General features: G+C 30.8%; 1 protein-coding gene across 1 annotated transcript in view; it reads left to right on the forward strand.

Annotated features, from left to right (window-relative positions):
* LOC136028872 (amyloid-beta-like protein) overlaps positions 1-11,291 on the forward strand; it is a 157,614-nt gene extending 146,323 nt beyond the window's left edge. Inside the window, exons 11-13 of the mRNA XM_065706814.1 lie at positions 2,880-3,022; positions 6,980-7,189; positions 10,350-11,291. Coding sequence (XP_065562886.1) covers positions 2,880-3,022; positions 6,980-7,189; positions 10,350-10,607 — 611 coding nt within the window. The 3' untranslated portion in view covers positions 10,608-11,291. The remainder of the gene's footprint in view (positions 1-2,879; positions 3,023-6,979; positions 7,190-10,349) is intronic.
* Positions 11,292-12,918: the final 1,627 nt, after the last annotated feature.

The raw sequence follows: 12,918 nt of genomic DNA on the forward strand, positions 1-12,918 counted from the left end.
TCCATTAAGTTTTCTTTACGTCTATTCAATCCGTTTTGAGCATGTTTTCTTTTTTTGGCCTCACCTTAATTCAGAAAAAGCATATTTTTTATCATCGTTCATTCCTGAAACTTGACTTAGTCATCTTAACGTAGTTTTTATTGTAGATGAACACTGTTGGATGGAACCAAATTTTTGAACAGCTTTTTATCGAATAAGTTTAGCGTATATTTTTATGACAATTCTCATTGGGCCAGGATGCTAAAGACTTAGGGCCTTAACTGAAATTTGTCAATCATTTACTTGGGTTGTCTCCCTAAAATTGTGTCTGTTAAGCTTCCTTTTAAAGGAATTAACAGCCAAATTTTTAGGGATAACATTTCTTTTATACCATTCCAAGTGGAGAGGCTGCATCTTAAAAAGCTTTTAGTTTTATCTTCTAGAATAATCTGTTTATTAACATTCATCCTACTATTTGTCATGCAAACCCTGGATGATAGATTCGAATCTTTTTTTATTTGTCTTGTTTTTTTGTGTTTTTTTTTCTCCTTGAAACGCTTAGGAATTGATTTATATGAGCTTCTTTTATAACATACCACATAATACTAACATATTTTCTAGTTTAAGATTTACGGCAAATGATTTACCATGTATCGGTCTAAGCTTGACAGGGATTTGAAATTGGAGTAGGCAAAAACACAATAAATGATTGTGGCTTTCAGTTGTGTGGTTTTACTTTTAATGTTAGAACGGCTAACAATAGTATGGTCTTAGATTAGCATGAGCAATGGAAAAAAAAAATCGGTAATCTTTTTCCTGAATGAATTGTTTTGGATTGTTTTTCCTAAGGATTGTTTTGATTACCGGCTGACAGACCGTATTTCAAACAGTAAGCTATATGAAAAGTGTGGTTCAATCCCGCCTTCTAGGGCTATAAATAGAGAAAAGTTGAGCTGGTTAGGACACGCTTTGCGAATGAAGGATGACGGACTGCCAGAGATTGTCCTTTTACGGCCAATTGTCTAGGGCTAAACGGAAAGCAGGTCGTCCACGGTTGGGGAGTGAGTATGTCGCAAAGAAAATTTCAAGGGGAATGGGAATTTCCTGGGAGGATGTAAAGAGGGAAGCTTTGAATAGATTAGGATGTAGAAGGAGCGTGCGTAGCTATGTTGGCCTCAGGCGGCTTGGTGGTGCTGTGACTTGTTAGTAGTAGTAGTAGTAGTAGAATAGAACACGCATAGAGATAGGGATTAAAAACGCAACTCATCTCGATCCGAAATGAAAAAAGTTTAAAATAATCCTAAATCCACCATTCCCGTCTATGTCCACGAAGGAAATTATCTGATTCCACAGTCTATAAGTTGTAACTTTGAAATTGTTAATGAGCAGATAAACATTTGAAAATGAATATTCTAATGAATCAGTTTTATTATTACAAAAACCTTTGAATTTATAAAACCTCAAACGACGCTATTTTTATTGATTCCCATGCGTCCATTGTAGAGATATTCAGTTTATTCATTCCCAATTTTCAGCTCATTAATCTTTATTTCAGTCATTGATTTAGTAATGTGTTTTCTATGGGCAGAATACAAATTATCTAGAAGATCTTAGAAGTGGTTAGAGCAAAGCTTCGTTTTCGGGGAGCAGGTTCCAACACGGGCTGACGCCCAGCTCTGCATCATGTGTTTTCCGAACAGTTGGTTCAACACAAATCTGTTATATACCATTTTCTGGCACTGTTTCCTCTCGTGCTCAATCTGGAAGTGCCAAAATACTTAGTTCAAACTCGGAGTTCTAGAATATTGGCGCTCAGTTTCGAAAAGTTACCACAAAGGGGAAAATTAATGACAGTAATGACTGAAATGAAGATTAATGAACTGAAAACTAATGAAAATCTGAAGTAACATATATTAAAAAATTTCTGTACGCTTCTTGATGTTAGTAAATGATGTTTGTATGGGAAATCATCTACCATTACCAATAACGATTGTATGCACTCGACTGTAGACCTAAATCAGATTGAAAACTGGGGTTGCATACCCCATTTGTACTTTGGAGTTGGGTTTTAATTTTAATTTTTTTTATTAACGTTTCTATTAGTCTTATTAAACCAGTAACGATTGAATGGAGGTATGTGGACCAGCCCTTTCATCGATTTGACAACAAATAAAAATCTTTAGTTGTTGAGCACCAGTTCAAGTCCTGTAGTTTTAAAAACGACAATATTCTCAGCCTTCCCGTCATAAAGTGTTTTCAGCAAAGGGGGTCCCAACCCCGTGGTTTGGCTGTTGAAAACCTGCTTCGTGGAAATCCTTGTCGCATTACTGGCGTCCAAACCGTGTGGGAATCTGCTGAGCCTAAGAACGAGGTTCAATAGCCAATGGCAAATTGAATAGCAATTCTAGAAAAAGAAACCTTTACCTTTTCCCTAGAGGATTCAAATTTTGCGTTGGGTTTCTCCGCGTAATTTTACCCACTGTGGAAGTCTAGTAATAAAAGGTCTTTGGATTAATGCATGTTTAGTTTTTCCAGTTTAGTTTTCCTAATACATGGTTCTAGTCTCTTGTATTTTGTTGTCTTGTATATCTATATTAATTTCTAATTAGTTTAGATTTTTCAGTGTCCTATTGTTCAAGTTAGGGTTTTTATTAACGAAAAACTCGAAAATTATTTCGATATTAAGGGTTTCAATGCTTTTTATTCAGTAAATTATTAAGAAGTCAAACAATTTTGATTGTTTTTGAATTTGTGAGGCTATTTTGAAATCCTGGTGAACATTTCATTCCATGATATATGGTAGACATATTGCTGAATACCAACCAGTTCAAAATGTAGTAGACTTTGCATACCAGGTGTAAGAAAACACTAAAAAAAAAATATAAGATTATGTTTTTCAGAAAAGGATCGTGCTCGTAAATTAGCTTCAAAGAAGCTTCGCTTTGGCTACAAAGACGAGAAGCCAGCATACTTGAGCAAAGAAGAGTCGGCTGCTTTCACCAAAGGATATAACAAGGCTCCGAAACAAGTTGAAGTAAAGAATGTAAGATTGTTATTTATATTTTTTTTTTCTCTAATGAGGTAAAAATTTTGAAGTAAAATGATAATTTAGCAATTTTGATTTTAAAAGGGAAGTTTTAATTTCCCCATGAACCAACCCGATTTTTTTTTTTTTTTTTTTTTTTTTTTTTTTTTGCACCCTCGTCAAAGAAGGAATCTGTTACTACTACTACTAACAACTAACTGCAGCACGAGACTACCCATGGCCAACACAGCTCAAGACGGTAAAAATTTGACTTTAACAATGACTTTTTACAATTTGAATTTTTGTCTCTCAGAACCTCCAGGATTTTAAATTTTAATTTAGTTTCTTTGTGGAAAAAAAACAAAAAAATTCTTGGTATAAAATTAATAAAAGAAATAAAATTTTAATTTTGCAAAGGAAAGCAAAGTACAATATGGATTTCGGGTTGCGTAAATAATCACAATTGCATTTCAAATTTAATTAATAAAGTATGAATGGGTCCAATGTCGACCTTAACCAGATTAACACAGGGGTCGAATACCCCTATTCTTTCTATGGAGTAAATTATTTTTATCAACGTTTCTCTTATTCTTATTAAACTACACGATACAAATTTATAGGTAAACCTAAGTCATAACAATGCAGTAAAAATAACATGGTTCTAATCAAGCCGATTTCAGGCATTAGTATTTGGTGTATTCTTTCTCTGGCTAAATCACTTTTTTTTTGTCTGCTTAATCCTTTGAGCACAGAAACTGCTTTGAGAAAGGAAACTTTATCCGATAATGTTTTTTCTTTCAGTAAGTCAGGATAGATTGTCTTTATCGGAATAAAGCCAGAGCTCTTACTTACAAAAAAGTAGCATTGATATCTAATGATTGATGTGGAGTAGTGCTTTTTGGAAATGCGTCGCTAGAGAATTCAGACCAACAAATATGTTTTCTTGCTCCTTCAATACTGTCTTAGATTACATTTTTTTTATTTTGCGCGTGTATATACAACATTATGCGAAACCAAGCTCCAAGGGGTTGCAGGCAGCAGATGGTAGTCTTGTCTGCTCTACATTCTCTGGTAATACTCAGGGTTGCCAACTCACAAAAAACTGAGGGGAAAGGACATGGATTTTTTTTCCGGTTTTCTCTAAGAAGGATACAAAAAAAATGCTTTTAAAATAGGGGGTATTTCTTCAATGATGATACCAATAAGGGTTATTTTTAAAATCTAAAGGGGGCAATCATCACCTCTCGTAGCACCCCTGGCAACTCTGTTTTTAGATCAAGCTTACGCGATTCACACATATACCCCAAACATTATACATTTTGTAAAACACGAAAAATCATAACATCATAATAAATATCACTACTACTCTTTTGCAAGGAAAAATCTCCTCGCTACAGCTTTGAACGATGCCAAACAATCCGAATTTTAATTGCAGCGTGAATTATATCCCAAATAGAAGAGGTACGATTCTAATTAAGAATGCAGCTTTAGTTGCATGTCTAAAGGGGCCTACTAGGTCAGAGGCTCGTACCAGTATACCAGTTGTACTCGTCTATTTCATCTTCTTTTTTGTACTCCCCAGTTTACTCATTGCTCTATAGCCCAGTTTTCATTTAATGTTTTATGGGTAAAATAAAAAGTAAACAAACCGGTGAATTGCGAGAGGAATCTTTAATTACAAGACGATGAATAAAAGTTCAAATAGGGATAAATCTTTTTAATAGATAGTGATAAATTTCATAAAGATACTATATATTTCGGTATGCAGTGATCATCTTCAGTAGTAATACTCCTAAGTAGTAATAATCCGCCATCAAAGTATTTTTTGTGAAAATTATTACTGTCTATTAAAAGAATTTATCCCTATTTGAACTTTTTTTTATCGTCACTGAATGGTGGCCTTCGAAATTATTTAATTACAAGGAAAACGATTCTCGGATTGGATAATTGATCTGGTATCTTGTAATGAAACAGACAAATAAAATCCAGGCTTTACTCTATAAGACTGACAAAAGTGGGTTGCAGTGAAGCTGACAAAAGAAAAGAAAAAAGAAAGAGATGAAAGCATTGTTAATTACGTAATTATGCTTAAACAGATGCTACCCCTCCCTCCAAAATATGCATTCAAAAATTTTGCAATTTTAAAGTTTCAAAGATATCAATGTAAAAACATTTTCGTCACTTAAACCCATAGTAACTATTCATACCCGAAAACCTTGGTTACCTAATATTTTTCTTTTCTTTGTTGCAAAATTATGAAGCTTTTAGGGTATTACCACATTTTTGTCAGTGTTGCCACGTTTTACTATGGAAATTAATAACCGAAACTAATTAGTTAAATTTGACATCGCTTTTAATCGGTAAAAATTCAAGCATTAATAGTTTTTTTGTTCCGAGAACAATTCCGCCTTTATAGCTTTCCTTTCCTTTGGAGTTTTCGAAGGGGAGTATTTTTTTTTTTTTTTTTTTTTTTTTTTTTTTTTTTTTTTTTTTTTTTTTTTTTTTTTTTTCACCCGCTACTGCCAAAAACTATATAACTACATATGGAGGTTTTATCCGCTTAAAATTGAATTCCTAACTTTCCTCATTTGTTTAGATATATATAGTTGCGTAAGTTTCTGCTTCAAAAACTAGATTTTATTTTCACTGTCCTTGGTGCTTAAACAGAGCTTAAAAATGGTTCTATAGCTTTTTAGGAAAAATAGTTTCTCAAAGACCCTGAATAAATAAAATCTCAACAACGCACAAATTACAATAGACATTATAGTGTATGCTGCTGAACATTATGGGTTCGATTTAGTGTGTAGAGCAAAGATTTTATTTAGGACTATTCGAAGTAGACCAAGTGAAAAATATTTATTTCAGTCATGGCTTGTGTCCTCTATTTCCCACGCATAAAATATTTGACATTTTATAACACAATTCATCATTTGGGTTGTTATCCATTAACTAATTATCTACGTTAGTTGAATTATAAAACTAATTCAACTAATGGGTAACGACCCAATTGATAATTTTTCCAAATGTCTCAACTTATTTTTGAAAATATTATCTTGGGGGGGGTGTACATCAAAGTTTGCTTGATTTTTGTCGTCTTAGCCCAAATGGGATTTTTTTTTTTAATAGAAATCCGAATCTAATCAGGTAATTTTGACTGAAAAATAGTAAAATATCTAGAATTTAGCTGTTTTCTGTCCAAAGTTCTTCCTAATTCTATGTCTTCTTATGTGTATTGTTTTCACTTAAATTAAGGCAAGCTCTTGCAAAAAAATGCCAAGGAAAAAATCTTCTAGATACTGTGACTCTCTTTCTCTTTTTTTTCTCTCTTTGTCGCCCTCTCATTTATCCTTTTCGTACAACAACAAAAGAGAGAATAATGAGGACTTTTCCCAAGACAGTGAACCAACAAAACCTATTTGAATATTTCGGCCCTATATCTAAAGGCCGTCTTCAGCAAAGAAAATAAAAAACAATAAAACACTTAAAATAGCCTTGGTATCATTACCTCTTAACGAAAAGTTCAGCTAAGACTCCATGTATTATGGAAAGGCAGTGTGGTCTTCGTCATTATCCTTTTCGTTTTTCATCCGCTCCACAGTTTGGACGCTTATAAGTTTTTATAACCATAAAATTAAAAATTCAATATGCTCTTGATTTGGGGCGGGGGACTTCTTCTCTTTGTACTACATATATTTATATATATATATATATATATATATATATATATATATATATATATATATATATATATATAAATATATACATATATATATATATATATACATATATATATATATATATATATATATATATATATATATATATATATATATATATATATATATATATATATATATATATATATATATATATATATATATATATATATATATATATATATATATATATATAGATTCATGTAAGCAATGTAGAGTCTAAATTATCGAATTATACTAGTTATAATTATTTTTCAAGATTGAAATCGGATCTGCTGAAATTCAAGCTGCTATCACAACCTCAGACGAAGCCCCTCTGTCAACTTCATCTTCAGTAAGCACTGGCTATTCAAAGGAAAAATCTAGTGATGCTCTGAGTCCACCATCCCACCCAGCCTATGTTCCTCACATACAGGAGAGGGCTCATATTGCACATGCACAGCTTCATGATCTTGGGCATTCTGAACCGGTTAGTTCTCTTAATTCTTCTTTCCTTGCATTATTTTTGGCTATTTTATAACTCATTTCATTTTTACCTTTTAAATAAGTAACCAAAAAAAAAGAAAAACAGAGAAAATCCTAGAGAAGAAGAAAAGGCCAATTTTATTTAATGAAATCAATCTATGGATAACTTTTATTTTTGATGTCATTCTGTCATCGCTTTCAAATATCAGTAATACAAAAAGAATGGAGAAGAAAACGCAGCACTTTTGGATCTGTGTAAAAATACTCCTTGTTTGTTTCTCTCTTTTTTTTCTATTTGAAATTTGACATGAAATTTGGTAAGGAGGTCTTTACACGAGGTTTCTTTACAGGCTAGACACTATTAGGCTTCAAAATTCATTTCCTTTGATTTAATGAAATCAATGAGACCAGTTTGTATATAACTTTTTAGTTTTTGTTATCATTCTGTCACTGCCTCTGCAAGCATATAGATTTTTTGTATTTTAGTTTGGGTATGGAGCACTTTCTACGATGTTTTTTCATTCCTTTTTTGATCACTGGTGGATCCAGGGGGGAAGGGATCCCCCAAGACTTTTCTGGTTCCCTGGTTCCTTTATCTCTGTTTTTCACTCTTTTGTATAAAATAAATTTGTCAATTTGATCAGTTATTGACTCCCTTGTCATATTGAACCCTCACTCTGAGGTTTTTCTCTAGATCTGCCCCTGATCTTGTCCATAATTATCGCTTTTTGTACTTTTTGAAAATATTACAATATGACTACCTATTAAGAACAGTTATTCAAAATGGCTGGTTTTGTCGTTTTTCCCATTAGATCTGTCTCTTTCTGATGAATAAGTCTTTCATCAGGTTAGGTTGTGGTAACAATAATTTACTACTAAATGTTTAGATATTTTAATTATCTATTGTATTTTCTATAGACTTTCTTTTCTTTATTTTTTTATCAGCAAGGTATAATAAGTAGATAAAATAATTTATTTATAATGAAATAATTTATTTTATTTATACTTAGTTGCAATTTTTAAGGTGTCCCATTGTATGTACATCTATATATATTATATACGTATATCGTGTAGTCTACACACGTATATTATGTGCTTGAATAAAACATCAATGTATTTGAATATAAAGCAAGCTAAAAAAACACATTGGATTAAAAAAGCTATTGTAGAATATATTCTGTAATAAAACAATTTTAACTTAATTTTCTAGGCATAATTTACCTTATCCTAAAATATACTTATTTTGTTATTTCGGAATAATCATTCGAAGTTATTCGAAACTTATCCTATATTTCAAAAATGTTATTTTTTGGAGGGTGGTTTCATTTAGAAATACACCTTGGGATTTCTGAATTAAAAAAAAAGATATATATGTATATATATATATATATATATATATATATATATATATATATACATATATATATATATATATATATATATATATATATATATATATATATATATATATATATATATATATATATATATATATATAAATGTTAATCTTATGAAAATATTTGAATTAAACCACCTATTTAAAACGGTTTTCAAATATAACTGGTTTCTTCTCTCATACTCAATCAATCTTCTTCGTCTACCCATTCCGCTTTTCTCTTCCTGATAAATAAGCCTCTCGTGAAGTTAAGTTTTAGTAACAGTCATTTCCAACCAAATATTAAATATATTTTAAGTTTTGCTTTTAATAAACTTTCCCCTTTTTTACTTTAATGTATATGAAGTATCTACTCTTTCTTTCTTTTTCTTTAGATGTAGGGTAAGTAATCGCCTTTTGGATGAACTTTCTTTTAATATTGTAAGGAAAGCAGTTGAACTTGAAAAATTGAAGTTGCAGACGTTTTCAGAAATTGATATTGATAATTTTTTGGGTTTTATTCATTAGAGTTTCCTATTTATCTTTAAGATAAAAAAAAATTTGTGAAAAAAATGAAAAATTCTTGAACAAAATAAGCATGGAGCTATACAAAATAGGCATTAGATTATTTTCCGAATTTTACAATGAATAACAGAATTTTCAGCAAAAATACACGCTTCAACAGAACACAAACTAATACCGATTGTTGTATTTGGAAAAACACTGATTTGTGATGAAACGCCGGCTTTTTTCTTCATATTTCTTATTTTTCTCTTATTCTTCTTTTTTCTTCCTCTTTTTCTTTTTTCTTATTTTCTTTTTTCTTATTCATTCTTTTTTCTTATTTCTTCCTCTTCCTATGTAGCTCTTGGAAAATTTTACATATTTACAATTTGAAAATACCAGAGGTATGAAATATGTCAGTTCTTCTTTTGTTTGCTCATGACTTTTTTTTATATCTTCTTGCTTATAAATCATTGACATGCAAAGTCAGGGACTTAGAATTTCTGGAGAAGGGGTATTTAGAATTTTGTTGTCTGACAGCTCTTTGGCTAGACGAATTATATAATGTCTTGGTCATGTCAGTTTTTTAGATTTCTTTCATTTTTTTTGACTAGGCATTGAAGATTGGCCTGAAATATCTGCTATTCTCATTTTCTTATTAGGCTCAACCTTTTCAATTCGATTGATATTTTTAATTGTAAAATAAAAGTAACTTCTTGTCTTTGCACAATCAAGAAACCTAATTTTCTCATTCTTAACATGGGCTGTCCTCAAACTCTAGCAACGAAAAAAAAACTCCTAACCAATAGTAATAAAAAAAGATACTTAATAATATACATGAATATTATAATAATATACAATATATGAATACTATATAATGAATAACATACTTTTCTCATATACTATTTTCTTACGACTTTAAATCGGTTGGTTCTCTCAGAATTTTCTATCTAGGGCTTTTGCCCCATCTGCGGGGTAGAATTGTTGTCTAGCCCCAAAATAGCAGCAAGCCCATTTTCTGTAGCACATATTTTTTAAGCCAACAATATGCATCAGTGCTTTCCTAACTTGGTGTCACAATAAAAGTGTACATATGGAAAATCAATCAAAACATAAATAATAAAAAATTCATTTCTTATATGAATCATATTTAAATTGTATAAAATTGTGTTTTAACATTTAATTGTATAAAACAATATTATTAGATTATTTTAATAAAATGAGTTGTTAGTAGTCAAGTTTAATAATAGTTCTGGAGACATTGCATATACGTATTGTTTTCCAGGGATACTCAATTCGCCGAGAAATATACCGTCGTGAAAATCGTAGCGTCTATGTGACACTTGCATTCGGTGGAATAGCTCTGCTAGCTGCTGCAGTTGTTGGAATTGCTGTCATGCGCCGTCGCGCTGCTCGTCATCCTCATCATCAAGGTTTCATTGAAGTTGATCAGCACGCATCACCAGAAGAAAGACACGTTGCTAACATGCAAGTTAACGGCTATGAAAACCCCACCTATAAATATTTTGAAATTAAAGAGTAACTTAGGAAATATTAAGTAACTGCTTTCTTTTTGCTGTGTGCTGTTTAAGGTGGAAAAGAAAATCTTATGATCAAGCTTTCAAATTTCAGTATTCAAATCTTTCTGTAATTAGCACAATGAAGAAACTACCTTTTTAATTCTCGAACTTTTTTTCTCGATCATGGCAGCTTTCTATTCCAGTAATAAAAGTGTTTTCTTTGTCCAGAGATGCTTAATATTTTGTTGTTTCTTTCAAGAATTAAAAAGTCTTGATTATATCGAGTCAGAATCCGCGCCATACTGCTTATAACTAATTTGTCGTTTTGTATATAATTTATGTTTTGTGTATTATCGTATATACTCAGTGTCTTGGTCCCGAGACATTCCCACTGCTTGTGTTTTCAAAGGCACTGACAAAATAGATCATTAATTCTATCATCAAAGATAAGGCATCTATCTTTAACCCCTTTTTTAAAATTTATTGTGTAGTAACCGTCCAAATTTGTGTTTGAATTTTGTTTTTGTGTTTTAGTTTTAGCAGCTTTTGAGATTCGGCTAGTTTTATGCTTGCTCTGCTCTCCTTTTATTTACCATATAACAGTTTTCTTTATATCTTCTAGGGCTACCTTGCTATAGTTTCTGTTTACTGCCAAAGTGAACTTTGGACTTTTACGTAATAAAATTGTAAATAAAAAGTAGAAAAAATTCTTGTTCTTAGATGGCGTTACTTAGGTTTCTTTGTACAAAATTAAGTCAAGCTTTGCAGTCGAGCTCATTACGTTTTTTCTTCTACTTTGTTTTTCTTTTAGAGCCGTCTTCTGTAAAGAAGTTTATGCTTTTTTGTCATCGTCTTTCTCTCTCTCTCTCTCTCTCTCTTATATATATATATATATAATATATATATATATATATATATATATATATATATATATATATATATATATATATATATATATATATATATATATATATATATATATATATATATATATATATATATATATATATATATATATGTATATATATATATATATATATATATGTATATATATATATATACATATATATGTATATATATATATATATATATATATATATATATATATATATATATATATATATATATATATATCTTATCTCTCTCTCCCTCTCTTTTTTTCTATATTGCTTCAACATTCATAGACGTCTATGTCTTTTTTTTCTCTCTCCTTGTGCTTCTTCTTGAATATTCAGGAAGAGAGCTTTAAAACCTAAGATAGAATAGTCAAGTCATCAATTTGATTAATCTACGTGTCAGCTAATTAACAGGTAATATTACATGTTAATAATTGACCCATATTTTGCTTATCAAGCTTGTAAGATTGTACTTATCTTGACTGAAACCTTCTTTTGGATTTTCTTATTTTCTTGCACTTAGCGCTTAGGTCTCAGGTATGAATTCAAAATTACTAGGAAGTTTTTTGAATGCCAATTACAATCTTATGCCTCACAATAATAATCATTTAAGTGACATTACAAATGGTAACCACTTATTTCAAAAATTAATCAAATATTCCTTCCACCAGTAAGTGAGGATGTTCGTAACATTCTCGTCAAAATCCTTTCGTCTCTGATCAGTGCAGAGAACACTTTCAGGATAGTCAAAAGCGTATCAGATCTTGCCTTTTAGCCTCTACAACTATTTCTAAAACTTGAATGTTGCGATATTTGATCTGTAGCCAAGAACACCCACCGTGTATTCCCCTTCAAATGTTCCTTGGGTCAGATCTAAAGTACCAAGGACGTCAAAATATTAGCATTTAATCCTACTCCCTTTTGAAAATTTGCTTTGGCTTTTCTGAAAGTATGAAGTTTTAAGACAGTGCCATATTTTTATCAATGTTGCCAGGTTGAACTGCAGAAATAAATAAGATAAACTAATTAGTTAAAGTTGACAACACTTCTGTCTGTGAAAATTCATCAGTTGATAAAATCTTGATTTCCAAGCAACTATACCTTCAGAGAAAAACGCCCCGCCCCCTCTTAAGCTGTTCCATACCATGCGTGTTTAGCTCATTTTTCTAACTCGTTTCTTCCTATTTTTAATTTGCCGCCCACTATTGAAAGAAATGTGATCTTCTCCTTAGAACTACTCGAAAATATAAATAAGTAACATTGTCATTTTACAGCAAATTCAAAAATTTTAATGTAAGTAATAAAAACAAAAAAAAATCAACCATTAGTCATTTTTTTTAAGTAAAGAGTGACAATCAATATATAACAAAACTTTATGAAATAAGGATGCTGTAATAAATACAATTTTCGATCGTTGTTTAAAGATTTACTTGTCCTT

The sequence above is a fragment of the Artemia franciscana genome, chromosome 7 (assembly GCF_032884065.1).
Source record: "Artemia franciscana chromosome 7, ASM3288406v1, whole genome shotgun sequence".
In the NCBI taxonomy this organism is placed as follows: Eukaryota; Metazoa; Arthropoda; class Branchiopoda; order Anostraca; family Artemiidae; genus Artemia; species Artemia franciscana.